At 37.0% G+C, this 12773-nt stretch overlaps 1 protein-coding gene across 2 annotated transcripts in view; it reads right to left on the reverse strand.

Moving 5' to 3' along the window:
- Positions 1-1359: 1359 nt before the first annotated feature.
- The window catches only part of PPP3R1 (protein phosphatase 3 regulatory subunit B, alpha), a 41543-nt gene continuing 30129 nt past the window's right edge, over positions 1360-12773 (reverse strand). For both annotated transcript variants that reach the window (XM_030021884.2, XM_041125151.1), the window contains exons 3-6: positions 8613-8789; positions 6229-6288; positions 5861-6045; positions 1360-3523 (exon numbers count right to left, since the gene is read on the reverse strand). In XM_030021884.2, coding sequence (XP_029877744.1) covers positions 3476-3523; positions 5861-6045; positions 6229-6288; positions 8613-8789 — 470 coding nt within the window. In that variant the 3' untranslated portion in view covers positions 1360-3475. The remainder of the gene's footprint in view (positions 3524-5860; positions 6046-6228; positions 6289-8612; positions 8790-12773) is intronic.

The raw sequence follows: 12773 nt of genomic DNA on the forward strand, positions 1-12773 counted from the left end.
GACCACACATCATGGATCAGTATCTTCCTGGAAAAAGGAAGAGTCAGCTGGAATGCAAAGTTCAATGGCAGGCTGTCCAATGAGTCTCTGCTACTGATGGAACAACATATCACATGAAAATGGTATGACAATGAGGTAAATAGCATATTTTAACTTAATCCTAGAATCTGCACCTATATAGATTTTATTTTTTTTATTCTCTTGAAAATGACCTGTAAGGGCAGCCTAGTGAAGCTAAGAGCCACCAGGTTAAATACTTGCTCACGTATCAGAGCACAAACAACTGTAAAGTGCTGCGTCTCCTCCTTCTGAAAATGCTACATGCATGCAACAGAGGAGGGGAAGAGATTACAGAGACCAGTCACAGTCCCAACTTGACTTAAACATGGGCCCTTTTCTCCTGACCCTGCCACCCCAACTTGTTACTGCATGTCTTGCAAAATAAATCAGTTCAGGTTTGTGAATGAAAAAAAAACCTGAAATGAGATTATCAAAAACACTAGCAACTTGAGTAAGCATTTCTCTCTAAATGTCCAAATTTCCAGTGCAGCACTTCATAGTATGGGATTATTATAGCCAAATTCATTCAACCCTTCAATTGCTAACAGATTTAAGACTTGCTGAGTTACCTGCATGTACAGCTCTCAACAGTCTGAGCTATATAGGGGAGAGTGTGTCCATTCTGAGCAGCTCAAGGTAAAAGCACACCTACCTGGTTAGCACATTTTCTGTTCACTGGCTGCTTACGTCATTTATCTCAGCTTGAAAGATAAGGGGAGAGCAAGGCAAGGACACACAAAAGTAACCTAATCTTTATCCTATAGCAGGTGCATACTGATACCAACCAAAAGCAGTAGAAAGGGAGGGGGCAGCACAAAAGGCCAAAACAACTGCACCAACAAAGAGCAGCAGCAAACAGCTTCTGTGAAGGATATACCTGCTACAGGGAGGATTTTTACCAGCAGAGGTCTCGGACCTCTCCTTGAGAAGGAAGCTGCCTTTCAATCTCCACCTACATTAAGGTTAGGGGGTTTTTGTGGTTGGTTGGTGTGGTTTTTAAATCACTTTCCACTTAGCACAATCATTCTGAATTTAGTAGGATTTAAAACAAGGTATTTTATCCAATTTGGACACATAGCAAAGAGAACCAGATGTGCCTTTAAAAAAACAAACCAAACACTTAAGTGGGCTTGAAACTTTAAAATTAAGCCTGGAACTATTATTCAGGGGTCTGTCTGCACCCTGTGCAGTTTTTCAATAAATCATCATAATCAAAGAGGGGACAAAAACTATGAGCAGCAGGTTTTGCTGCTTTAAGTTGAACAGGAAAGGTCTAGGTAAGTACTGAAGCACCCCAGCCAAGGTTCAAATATTTTATTTTGTATTCATATAGTATGAAGGTTCTTATAGTTCCCACAACATATGATGTAGCATGCAGAGGAAAAACTAAACATTCAACATAAATCATTTTTCCCCACACAAACTAAAAAAAAAAACCCTCATCCCTCCCCTTCCAATCCCCCTACGGAAATAACATTAGCACTAATTTGTATAATGCCAGCCAAGATATGCACAAGCAAGTAAGAGAAATTGAAAGCGTTTGCTAAGATGTTTGTAACAAATACTTATGTACAAAAAATTCACAAAAGACTAGTTCCCCCTTGAAGCAGAGCACATGGCAGTTGACACTGGAACAGATACAACCACTGGCTGGGATTATAAACCACGTACTGATCCAGAGGAAGGAAAGTTACATGTAGTGGAGATTTTTGTTTTGAACATTAACATTTACCAAAGTTTGGCAACATTATCTTTTAAATTATGCAAATTATGTAAACAAGAGGAACATTTCAAATTTATCTACATGCAAAACTTCATGTCATGCAAGGACACCAAGCACCTGGATTTCTCTCTCACAGACAGAGCCCATGATGTGCAGCACTCAGTTGAAGGAACAGCTATGGCAGACAGGTGCTCGATTGAAGTAGGTTCAGACAACCTGCACTTTCCACTGCTGATTATAAAACAATTTTTTTGATAGAAAAACTACTATACAGGAAAGATGTACTGTCCTAAAAAATCTAGCAAATGTTTTTCTTCCAGCCAATAGTACCATTGCAGAAAAGGGAAGGGATGATATAAAGTTGTAAAACATGGCTCGCTACTTTTATATCACACAAATATATCAAGTTACCATCCGTTACAAATTATGATATGGACAAATCTAGAAAAGAAAAAAATTCTCCAGGCAAAGGCCTCGAGAACCGCAAGAGGTATAAATTTAGATAGTGTGAAGTTTTCCTCCTCTATGGCATAGGTTAACAAGATTTTCCCCCTGTATGAATCCTATATACATACATATATATATATAAAATATTACCAGTTATTTATGCTACCTGTAGTATTCTTTAAATGCAGAGGGGAAACTATCATGGTTGAAACAACAGAATTTAAATGGCAAGAACATTTTATAATCTAATTACTGTATAAAATAAGTATATGGGAATCCTGCACAGTTATGTTGACCCTAATTTCATTAAGCTAAGCACAAGAAAATCATGAATGTGTCTATCACCTTGAGCAGCTGTATCTAAAAATGAATCCAGAATAGCAGATTTGCCTTAACCGCAGGACAGCTGTAACTGCTCCCAGTTCCCAGGTGACAAAATCTAGCGGCCATCAAAGAATCCTGCAGTTACTATACACACACGAGGGCTAGTTCTTGGCAGTAGCATTAAACTATATTCTCCTATTAAGTAGAACTGTACTAAGTTCTTTAGCAAAGAGACACAGTCCCTGGTAATATATTAACAGGTATAAATAAACTTAGTCTCCTGTGTTACAAAAAACATAATTAAGGTGATTTAATAAGCAATGCTTTGTCAGCCAGTCAATATATAGAAACACCTGAACAGTCACAGGAAAAGGAAAAGAGTTGACCTAAGACCCAGTTAAAATTTTACATTCTTCTACTATATATATAAAACTGTGTGAAATAAAAGTAAGGATGTATATCCATATATTGAACTGTTAATATTCTGCTTGGCACTTTGTACTCTAGTTTTGTTTCTGAATCAAGTATATTAAATTAAAGCCCACCTAGCTACTACATATAGAAAGCTACATATATATCTATATATAAATACACACACACATATATATATATAGATAGATATTTCCTTGTTATAAAAGATGAAGAAAAATAAATTAAAAAGCCAACCCCTTCCCTTTCTCCACCACACTGATATGCTCTTTCCATCTTTGCTGTCCTTCAGACTTTAAAGTGCTACACTGAGTTATTGAGAGAATAAAAGTTCAATAACACTTAGTTGGCTTCATGAGGCTCATGTTGGAAAATGTGGCTTCACAGAGAAAAATACTTCCATTTAAATACACAGAGAGCATTGCTGGACGTCTTGAGCAGATCTTCAGAGATGGAGAAGAAAGCAAAAGTGTTGGGTGGTGCCCTACAGAGTCACACGTCTACAACCATCTTTTTGTGGATATCTAAGCCTCCTACAACCTGGGAGAAAAAGAAGTGTTCATAAATAGATGAGAATTGAAAGTTAGCAAGATACAAAGAACACACTTCATTCAGAAGATGCATTCAGGTCAATCAGAATTACAGTACTTCCCTGGCCTCTCCAAACTCATTTACATTTCACAGGTACTGTGTGGTATGTGAATGAATTATGTATTACCCAAGATAATGACATTAGTACAATTTACACACTCAAGGGCCTGAAAAAACAGTGTAAATTACACCATTTTGGCTCTCCTCCCCCATCTCATATTCTGACCTGGTATTATGTTTCAGCATGTTAAATTAAATGCTAACCTCACTTCTAAGATACCCTGTAAAACTGTGCATCTTTACAGGAGAAGCAAAGGGCCTTAGGAAAGGCGGCAGGATTTCTGACAAAACTGCACGCACCCAAAAAAGAATTGCCAGTGTTCAAAGGTGTACAATTCACACGCAGAGAAAGGAAAAGGAAAGGTGCAATGTCAGAGGAACTTTTTATAATGTGGAAACAAAATTCAAAGGCCAAATAGTATAGCCAAATGCCACAAATGAAAAAGTATTTTTGTAGATGGATGGCACAAAATTCAAAGAAGGTAAAATGCAAGAACAATAGGATAATAGATTGTAGGAATGAAAGGTGTCTTGTCAGGAGGTCAACAAAAATTGAAGAAATTAGAAGAAAGGTAGAGGAAAAATCAAACAGCAGTGCAAGACAGGAAGTCTGGGCAGAAGCCCAGGGACAAAAGAAAACGGCAACTTCATATTTGATGGACAGCTAGAAGACAACAGCCCAGTGCAAGAAATAAACAGATATTTCACTAATCTAGCTGTTTGCAGGCTGCAACTCATTCTGAGTTCTTTGCAGATGACCACATTTTCACATGCCATGAAAATAACTAAACTCTACCAAAAAAAAAACCAAACCCAAAACCAAAAAAACACAGACAATAGAACCTTTTTGCTTTAATCATTTGGAGAAGGGCAGATTTTTTTTTTTCCTTTTTTTAGAACTTGCATTGATCATGAGTATGAACAAGTTATGTTTGAACTGAAGTCGTAAATTCAAAGAGTAGGAAACAAAAGCAATGCTTGAGTGCCTCTTGACTCAAACTGTGCTATCCAGGTGTGTGTTCATTAATACACCATTTAATATTAATGTGTAAACACTCATTGTTGCGATTTTCAAATGTTCACATTTCAATGTGTCATTTACTTTTTTTTTTTTAAAGAGAGAAAGAATTTAAAACTTACTGTCACCTAATTAAACAAATACATGACATGGGTGAAAATCAACCATTTCAAGTCTCAAGTGCTACATTCAAGCATTCTGCTCAGTAAAACTCAACATTTTTAAAATGCACCTTCAAAGTGCTTGTCCTTTTTCAAGAGCAGCACTTGAGGGGTTACTCTCCCTCTGACATAAATCACACTATCCTGGTCTTTGAAAAATCCTCATGTTCTGCAGATGGTGATAATCTCCCCAGGCTCCCTCCACACCCTGCTAAAATAAACCTTTCTAAAGGGTGATTTGGAACAGACACCTAGTTTAGAGATTGGGAGATTAACCTAAATTTCACCTCTGTGGAACACACCTCTCCCCTCCACGCACCACCCCGACACTGATGCTTTTTGAAAGAGAGATCTGCTATGGCGTACTCGGGTTTTACAGCTTTCAGGCAGTTTAAAGCATTCCCCGCCCCCCACCCTGGCAGACTGTACATGCCTGCCCACTATGCTTTGATTATTTTTTATTCCCCCCCCCCCCCCCCCCAGTGTGTTCCATTAAGCACCTATAGACATTTAAAACAACTGAAGTGCCGATTCTTTTTTAATCAAGTTTAACTGTTGAAAACAAGGAAAACCAGCCTCCTATGACAAGCCAGTCACTCACAAATCATCTTCAAAGCTTCTATTTTCTACCAGCATACAGACCGGAATCCAATATATGTCTTCGTGTCAGGCTAGCATTTTTGTCTATATACAAAAATAATTAGGACTAGTCTTGTGTTTACTGTGTCATACAATGACATAGAAATTACTTTATACAAGTTGCTGTGCTCTGAATGAAACGCCCTCTTCTTCTGGCACACTAGATTCAATAGGAAAGTCTGCATCCTGAAGGAAGACTCATGACTTGCTCATACACCAGAAGACACATTGCTCTACTGTAAGTCACAAGATGACGATACCATCTATAATAAAGCTGTGTCAAAGGGTGACTGTTTCCAGATCTGAAAAAAATACTCTGCTTTTATAACCTTACCCTTTATACCATTTACCATTTTCCCTCCTTTTCTTAAATTCCAAATTATCAAAGTCTTTTTAGAGGTTACTTACAGCACAGAATTCTTCAAAGGATATTCTTCCATCACCATCCTTATCTGCATTAATTATGGTTTTATCTACAATTTGCTGTAACTGAGTGTCTTTGAGATTGTTCCCAACCATCATCTTGAGCACCTGGAAGAGCTCTCCATTTGAGATATAACCATCTTTGTCCATATCATATATGCGAAAAGCAACTGCAGAAGTAAAATATACATATGTAAAACTTTCAGTAACAAATGTGATCAGAAAAGAGCAATATACAGTCACGTGCTTTGCATTAACGCTAAGTGACAACAATCCTGCACAAACTGTGAAAAATACTGCATGTTAAGTGAGATTTCTAAAAAGTTTTTGTTAAGGAAAATCAAAATACTTACACCTCAATTTCTGTTCCTTATCTCCTTTGACACTGAACTGGGAGACTCCTTCTATAAATTCTAAAGAGTACAAGAAAAATGTTTACAAAAAAGTGTATTTTTTTTAATAAACCAAGGAAATAAACATTCAGAAATTTTTAGAAATCGTGAAAAATCCAAATTACCCTAAAATCTTTAAAATATTGCCTACCTTGTGACACCTAAGTGTCCACATACTTTGATACTTTAACGTACTTTAGCGGGAGGTACTCCAAATCCAATACTGCTCTCGCCAGACTTGTTCTCACCAGTATTTAAGTAATTTTGTTGCTAGACTTTCACAAGAATCTGATGTAAAACTCCATCAAGATCTCTACTAAAGCTGCTCCAGCAGGGATTCTAATTGTACAGCTCCTCTCAAGATTGGTTTCTCATCTTAAAGTAAGAATTACATTAAAACTGGAAACTGCTCTAAAACAAATTTAAAAAAATATTTTTCTATAAGAAATCGGGTAAAAAGAAAATTTACACTGTTTAACAATGAAGTCATTAATCCCAGGAGCAAAGTCTTGAGTTGCCCAAAAATAAAACCCTGGGATGTGATCTGTCTGGATGAGATCCTGTAACTAGACTTCTTAGAGTTTTGGGTGGTAAAAATGACAACAGTGCAAAACTACAAGCTAAACTATAATATATAAAAAATACAGAGGTATAGCAAGATAGCATTAGGTTGAAAGGCCTACTACAGGTTCAAGTTTTGTGAAGTTAAATCAACAACTCCTATACGATTTATCAATAAAAATGCTTGACTGATAACTTGGATATTTTAATTACTTTTTTACTTTTAATTACTTTTTTAACCATTATGCTTAAAGATTAATCTAAAAAAAAAAGTTTAGGTCTTTCAACAAAAGAATGCAAGTTTCCTCACACTAGCAATTTTCCTTTTCATAGAGTCACAGAATGGCTTGGGTTGGAAAGGACCTTAAAGATCATCTAGCTCCAACCCCTCTGCCATAGGCAGGGTCACCTTCCACTAGACCAGGTTGCTCAAAGCCCCATCCAACCCAGCCTTGAACACTTCCAGGGCTGGGGCATCCACAACCTTTCTGGGCAACTTCTTCCAGTGCCTCAACACCCTCCTCAAAAAATTTCTTCATTACATCCCATCTAAACATATCCACTTTCAGTTTAAAACCTTTCCTTTGAGCTTCCCTCTGAGACAGAAATAAAGAAATTAAATTAATCAAACTTGGCCAGATGACAACAATAGAATTCACTGCCACTTATTGCAGCAGCATCATTTTACTATACAAAATTGATTTTGACAACTTCCTGTTCCCACCCAAGACAAACAGCTCTTGGTAATTATATTAATCACAGCTCAATCTCACATAGAATTTAGTATCATCTTTCAGCACTGCCTGTTTTTCACAGGGGAATTTTGGACAGTTACATACAACTTTTAGTGCTTTGGAAATGGATACCAAGAAAGCCTCAAAAACTCAACATACCAGCTACACTGTAGTTCTCCCTATAGAAATTTGAGGGGTTTTGTAAAGGTTAGCAGCTTTTGTATGTTAACATTTTATTTAAAACATGAGCCTGTCAATACAAATGAGACTGAGTAACTTTCTCCAATTAAAAAAAAAAAAGAACACTTAAGAAAAACTGATTAACCTTTTCTAGTCATGAGCAATAAGAAACAGTAAACATTAGCTTGAACAGAACTTACAGACATGATCACTTCTAAGGGTCAGAGACTGTTTTAACATAAACTAGTAATGAAGATTTTTAACCTGCTGGCCCTTTTAATCATGAATATTTAAAATAAGTCAAAATTTAGATGGAATGTACTAAATCAAAACTTCTGCTTTTTGCTTGAAGCGTCTACTTAAGATCAAAAAAAGAATCCTGTAAAGGAAGTATCAACAGAAAAATTGGAACCACTTTCGTAGTTTAGAAAACTATTTTCAAAATACCCGCAAAGACAGATCTCCTAACATTTGGGTAAGTACAATTTACGCACAGACATACCACTTAACACAATCTACCCCACTTTTTTCAGTCTCTTCAGCTTAAGAATATACTTCAGATAGCACCACAATTGAGAGTCTGAATTAGTGTTCTTCAAGAGATACTTAATGAGTAGTCCTAAATCAGTAAGACGTGGAAAGCTATTACTGAACAATCTGCTCTTTTAAGCATTTCTTTCAGGAGTGTATTGCCCTAATGCACCATAGAAACTAGTTTTACTGGTACTCAGTTTCACCAGGAATTAGAACTTTATTTTGATTAACAAGTTTTCTTCACCCTTCCTTTCTCAGTTGAAGCAAAATTTGAATTCCAAGGCTCCAAGAATTCCAATAAAATGCCACCACCTGTCACCAAGCACTGTGTCTTACCTTTGAAGTCCACTTCTCCATTTCCATCTGTGTCAAATATATCTATTACTCGCTGTACTAATGGGTTCTGTTGCAATTCAGGTAAAGACATGAACTCTTCCACGCTCAAAGAACCAGAGTTGTCCAAATCAAGCTTCTTAAATCTCTTTCCTAGTCGTTTTATCTCATCCGCATCAACTGAAAGAAAAAAAAAAAAAAAACAAAAAAACACACACCTATTTTCAGAAAGGCTTCAGTAAACCCTTTGCCAGTTAAACACAATGCACATTTTTTCATTGCTTTCCTACCAGAATTTCTCCTACTTCATTACAACTATTAAAACACTCTCGTGGAAGATTATAAAGGTAATGTCAAATTTGGAAGACAAACACAAGCCTTTTCAGTTTATTTTAAATAAACCTTACCTTTTTTCCTCCCTGCACCAGCCATAATACAGTTAGCCTTGTGACTCACTGAATACCACATGCTGACACAACATTTTTAAGGATTGAGGATCCTTAGCTAGTTCTTAGTCAGACAGCTCTTACAAATACAAGGTATGAAGAAATTAAAGAAGAGACTGAGTTTTCTTTGAAGGAGCTAGCATTATGTTTATAGTAGACTAACATAATAAGTTAGAAAGACAATTATATTAGTAAACATATTAGCAAAACTAGTGCTTCTTAAGCACACCAGACACATAAGATCTCCTGGGATACATGCCAAGTTAAGTAGGTTAACACAGTCCCACTGTTGACCAGTAATCACTCACCTACCCAAAACCTCACCCAGACAAACCCAAGATAATTTTTTTCCCCTCCATCTTAAACAGGAAACGGACATACCTGTAGCCATAACCTGCATGCATTGATTTTTTTTTTTTTTTTTATGTCCCAGAAATGAAAGCAGATTCAGGTTCTGCAGCAGTACAACTTCATCCATCCTCTTCAAATTTAAAAAGAATCTCAATTACAGCATATACCTAGTACCCTACTTCATACCTCTGGTTTTGCCTGGAATAGACTAATCTGTGAATCGATAATCACCACTAAGAAATCTTGTACTCTGTGACTGCTGAAAAGCTTGAAAAGTTTTCCTGTAACAACCTGAAAATTCTTTATCAGCAGCTTGATTTATGTGACCAAAGTTAGTTCACAAATTGCTCACCATATTTGGGTATGAAGGAGGAACTGAGGTTCTTAGGAAGTCCTAGAAAGTGGCCATCATACAGCAAACCACAGCAAACATATCTTACAGAACCTGACACTTTCAAACTCCCCATACCAATTTCTTTCCTAATATGAACAGCCTCCTCAACGTTTCTTAGCTCCATTTAGTGCATTTGCTCCAATATTAAAAGAAATTGTTTCTTAACTTCTACAAGGCACATACATACCACCTGATCCACTTTACATCACATTAATACCTTCTTAGGTTTTTGTAAAAGTGCAGCATAAAAACAAACAGCACTTAGTCTTTCCAATACTCAAGGTCAGCCAACATGCAGAGCTTTATATTTGGAAATTGTAGCCAATTCAGAGACCTGATCCTCTACCAAAACAGTAACAAACTTCCACTTAAATTTCTTGATATCCTTGTCTAAAAAACCAACCAGACACAAACCCAGACATACACACAACTGCAGTATTTCAAAACAAAGGAGAGAGCACACCAGAAGTCCAGAAGCACAAGATGATTTTCTGTCAAGACTTCTTCTGCCTGAATAGTAAATTCAGACATCCTGCAGTTAGTCAGTCTTGGTAACTGCTTGCAACTGCAGAGGCAGAGGGCAAAAAAGGGTCAATACGCCCAGAACAATCTTCCCTTTGCTGTGCCAGCAAGCGACAGATCAGATTCTTCCTCCTGGGCTATAAAAATAAGACTAAACAGTATTTCCAGAGGCTTAAACTAGTTTCTTCCATTTCCAGTAGGCAATGTGGCATTTCAATTAATAAGGCTCTCAACTGCAATAAAGCCACATTCCTTTTTCCACCAGTTTACGTGGAAGCCTAGAACATGATTGAAGGTGTGCCCTTAACAGCATGACATCGCAACACAGCATCAAAAGCACATTACTGTCAACATAGCTATACAGAAAGCCCTCTGGATCACGCAAAAGGAGCCATATCACCATATGGTAAGCTATATGTCAAACGTAATCATGAGACTAAAAGAAAACAGTACTAAAAGAGAATGGCAAAGCAGAGTTCTACTGGCAATTAGCCCAAATAGTTGCTCATGAGTTCCACCAGCACAAAATGTTTCTTCTCACCAGCATACTGAAGGTATTTGTCAACTCTTGCTTCTGCCCACAGAAACTCCTTGGTTTCCATTTTCCTTAAAATCTTAAAACTGTAAATGGATTCAGTCTTTGAAATGGTAGGCACTATCTAACCTCACTCCCTGCCCTGCCACCAGAAAGTTACTGGACCCACTACAGTTTAATGCAAAGCCACCACCTTGGCAAGCTGTTAACATGGGAACCTCATTTTTACTGCAAGCTCTACTCCAGACTTGCACCTCGCATAAAAAGAGTTAATATCCTAAAAAAATCCTCACAGCATATGCATCTCAAAATGCACAAAAACATTAAGCATGGCTTGTCACACTACACATGCAAACACATTTTCCAATGTAAAATGAATGTATGAATAGACATAATTTATAGCTATACTACAATAATGTAAATAAGGGCTTGTCCGGCCATGACATCAGTCTCTGTACTTTTATTAGTCATGTTTAAAATGATGTCCTGGTCCAACCACAACTCTCCTGCTTCCCTACCTGGACTCAGAAATCGCAACACCTTTCAACAACTTGCCATTATTTTGTTAAGACAAATCCCTCACAAATGATCTACTTTTGAAATCGGAAGCGTGCAATTGCATCTAGAACTCATGCTGGAAAACCCTGAAATAAGCTGTGTGAGGGTTACTATTAGAACTATTTCCTACTGAAAAAACCAAGAACAATAAAAGGTACATACATTATTTATTTCTTTAAAAAAAATAAATTCACTTTAAAACAACTAAGCAGCCAACTGAAAGTATTATCTATAGTGTATATAATGCACCTTCATCCTCTTGCCAGATAAGTGAAATCTCAATTCCAATATTAATAGAAAGACTAGCACTGACTAAAAATGAAAGATTAAAGCCGCCTAAGCAACTGAATAGTTCTGTAATTTCACAAAATCACAATGGAGAAAAATGAGAGGCAGCAACATAGCTGGATCTCTTCTCCCTTGTCACACAAACTAATGACTTAGTTAATTGCAAGTTCTGAAACATTTCTAACTTATACTTCAGAAAACCTTAAGTATCAGAACACAGTAATGAAATTTTTTACATATCAGGATGTAAACAAACAGATGCCTGAGCCAGGACTGAAGCCCAGCAATCATTAGATAGCATCATTCTCTCAGAACCCCAAAGTAGCATTAAGCAAAGTCTGATTTCATTACTTCAGTCCATTTCCTGGTTTGGGAGCTACGTCCACAGTATTTTTCCTCACAAGTATATAAGCAAAGACTGAAAGTGAGACTCAGAGTTCTGTCAATGGTCTGCTTTGAAGTGGAGCTAATTACCATGTATACAAGTCAGCTTTAAACTATTATAGCTGGCACAAAAGACTGACAGGACCAACTCTGACACCACACTGGTCTGCTCTAGTAGAGAGATAAGATCTTCCACACACGATGTGCTAAGAAACCAAAATTTTGCTAGAAAGGTATTTTATCTCAAGCTAATCTATCTTTTAGGAGGACCTACCAATATGAATTCAAAAAGAACATTTTATTGGGACATTCAGAAACTGATCCACCGCACGCAATGTTAACGAGCAATGCTACACTGAAAATATATACTCTGCCATCACCTGCTGGGCCTAAGAGCCACTGTTCAGTTAACCAGCCTTGCATCTGCAATTAGCCAGATACTTAAACTTACAAACCAGTGATGCTTAAGAGAAGATAAAGCACCAATTTATTTTTTTCTTTTGATAGTAGTCAATGAGGTTAGGATTACGGATGATAAAGACAAGAATTGGATGATGGGAAGGGCAAGAGGTTGGAGAGGCATGTAAGAATATTTCTCAAGAATGTTTTTTGTGCTTTGCTGAACTGTAGTAAAGCAAAAACTGCCTAAATTATGAAATTAAAGAAGAGCCTTCATACTTAGAAAA

Source organism: Aquila chrysaetos, chromosome 8 (genome assembly GCF_900496995.4).
Source record: "Aquila chrysaetos chrysaetos chromosome 8, bAquChr1.4, whole genome shotgun sequence".
Lineage (NCBI taxonomy): Eukaryota > Metazoa > Chordata > Aves > Accipitriformes > Accipitridae > Aquila > Aquila chrysaetos.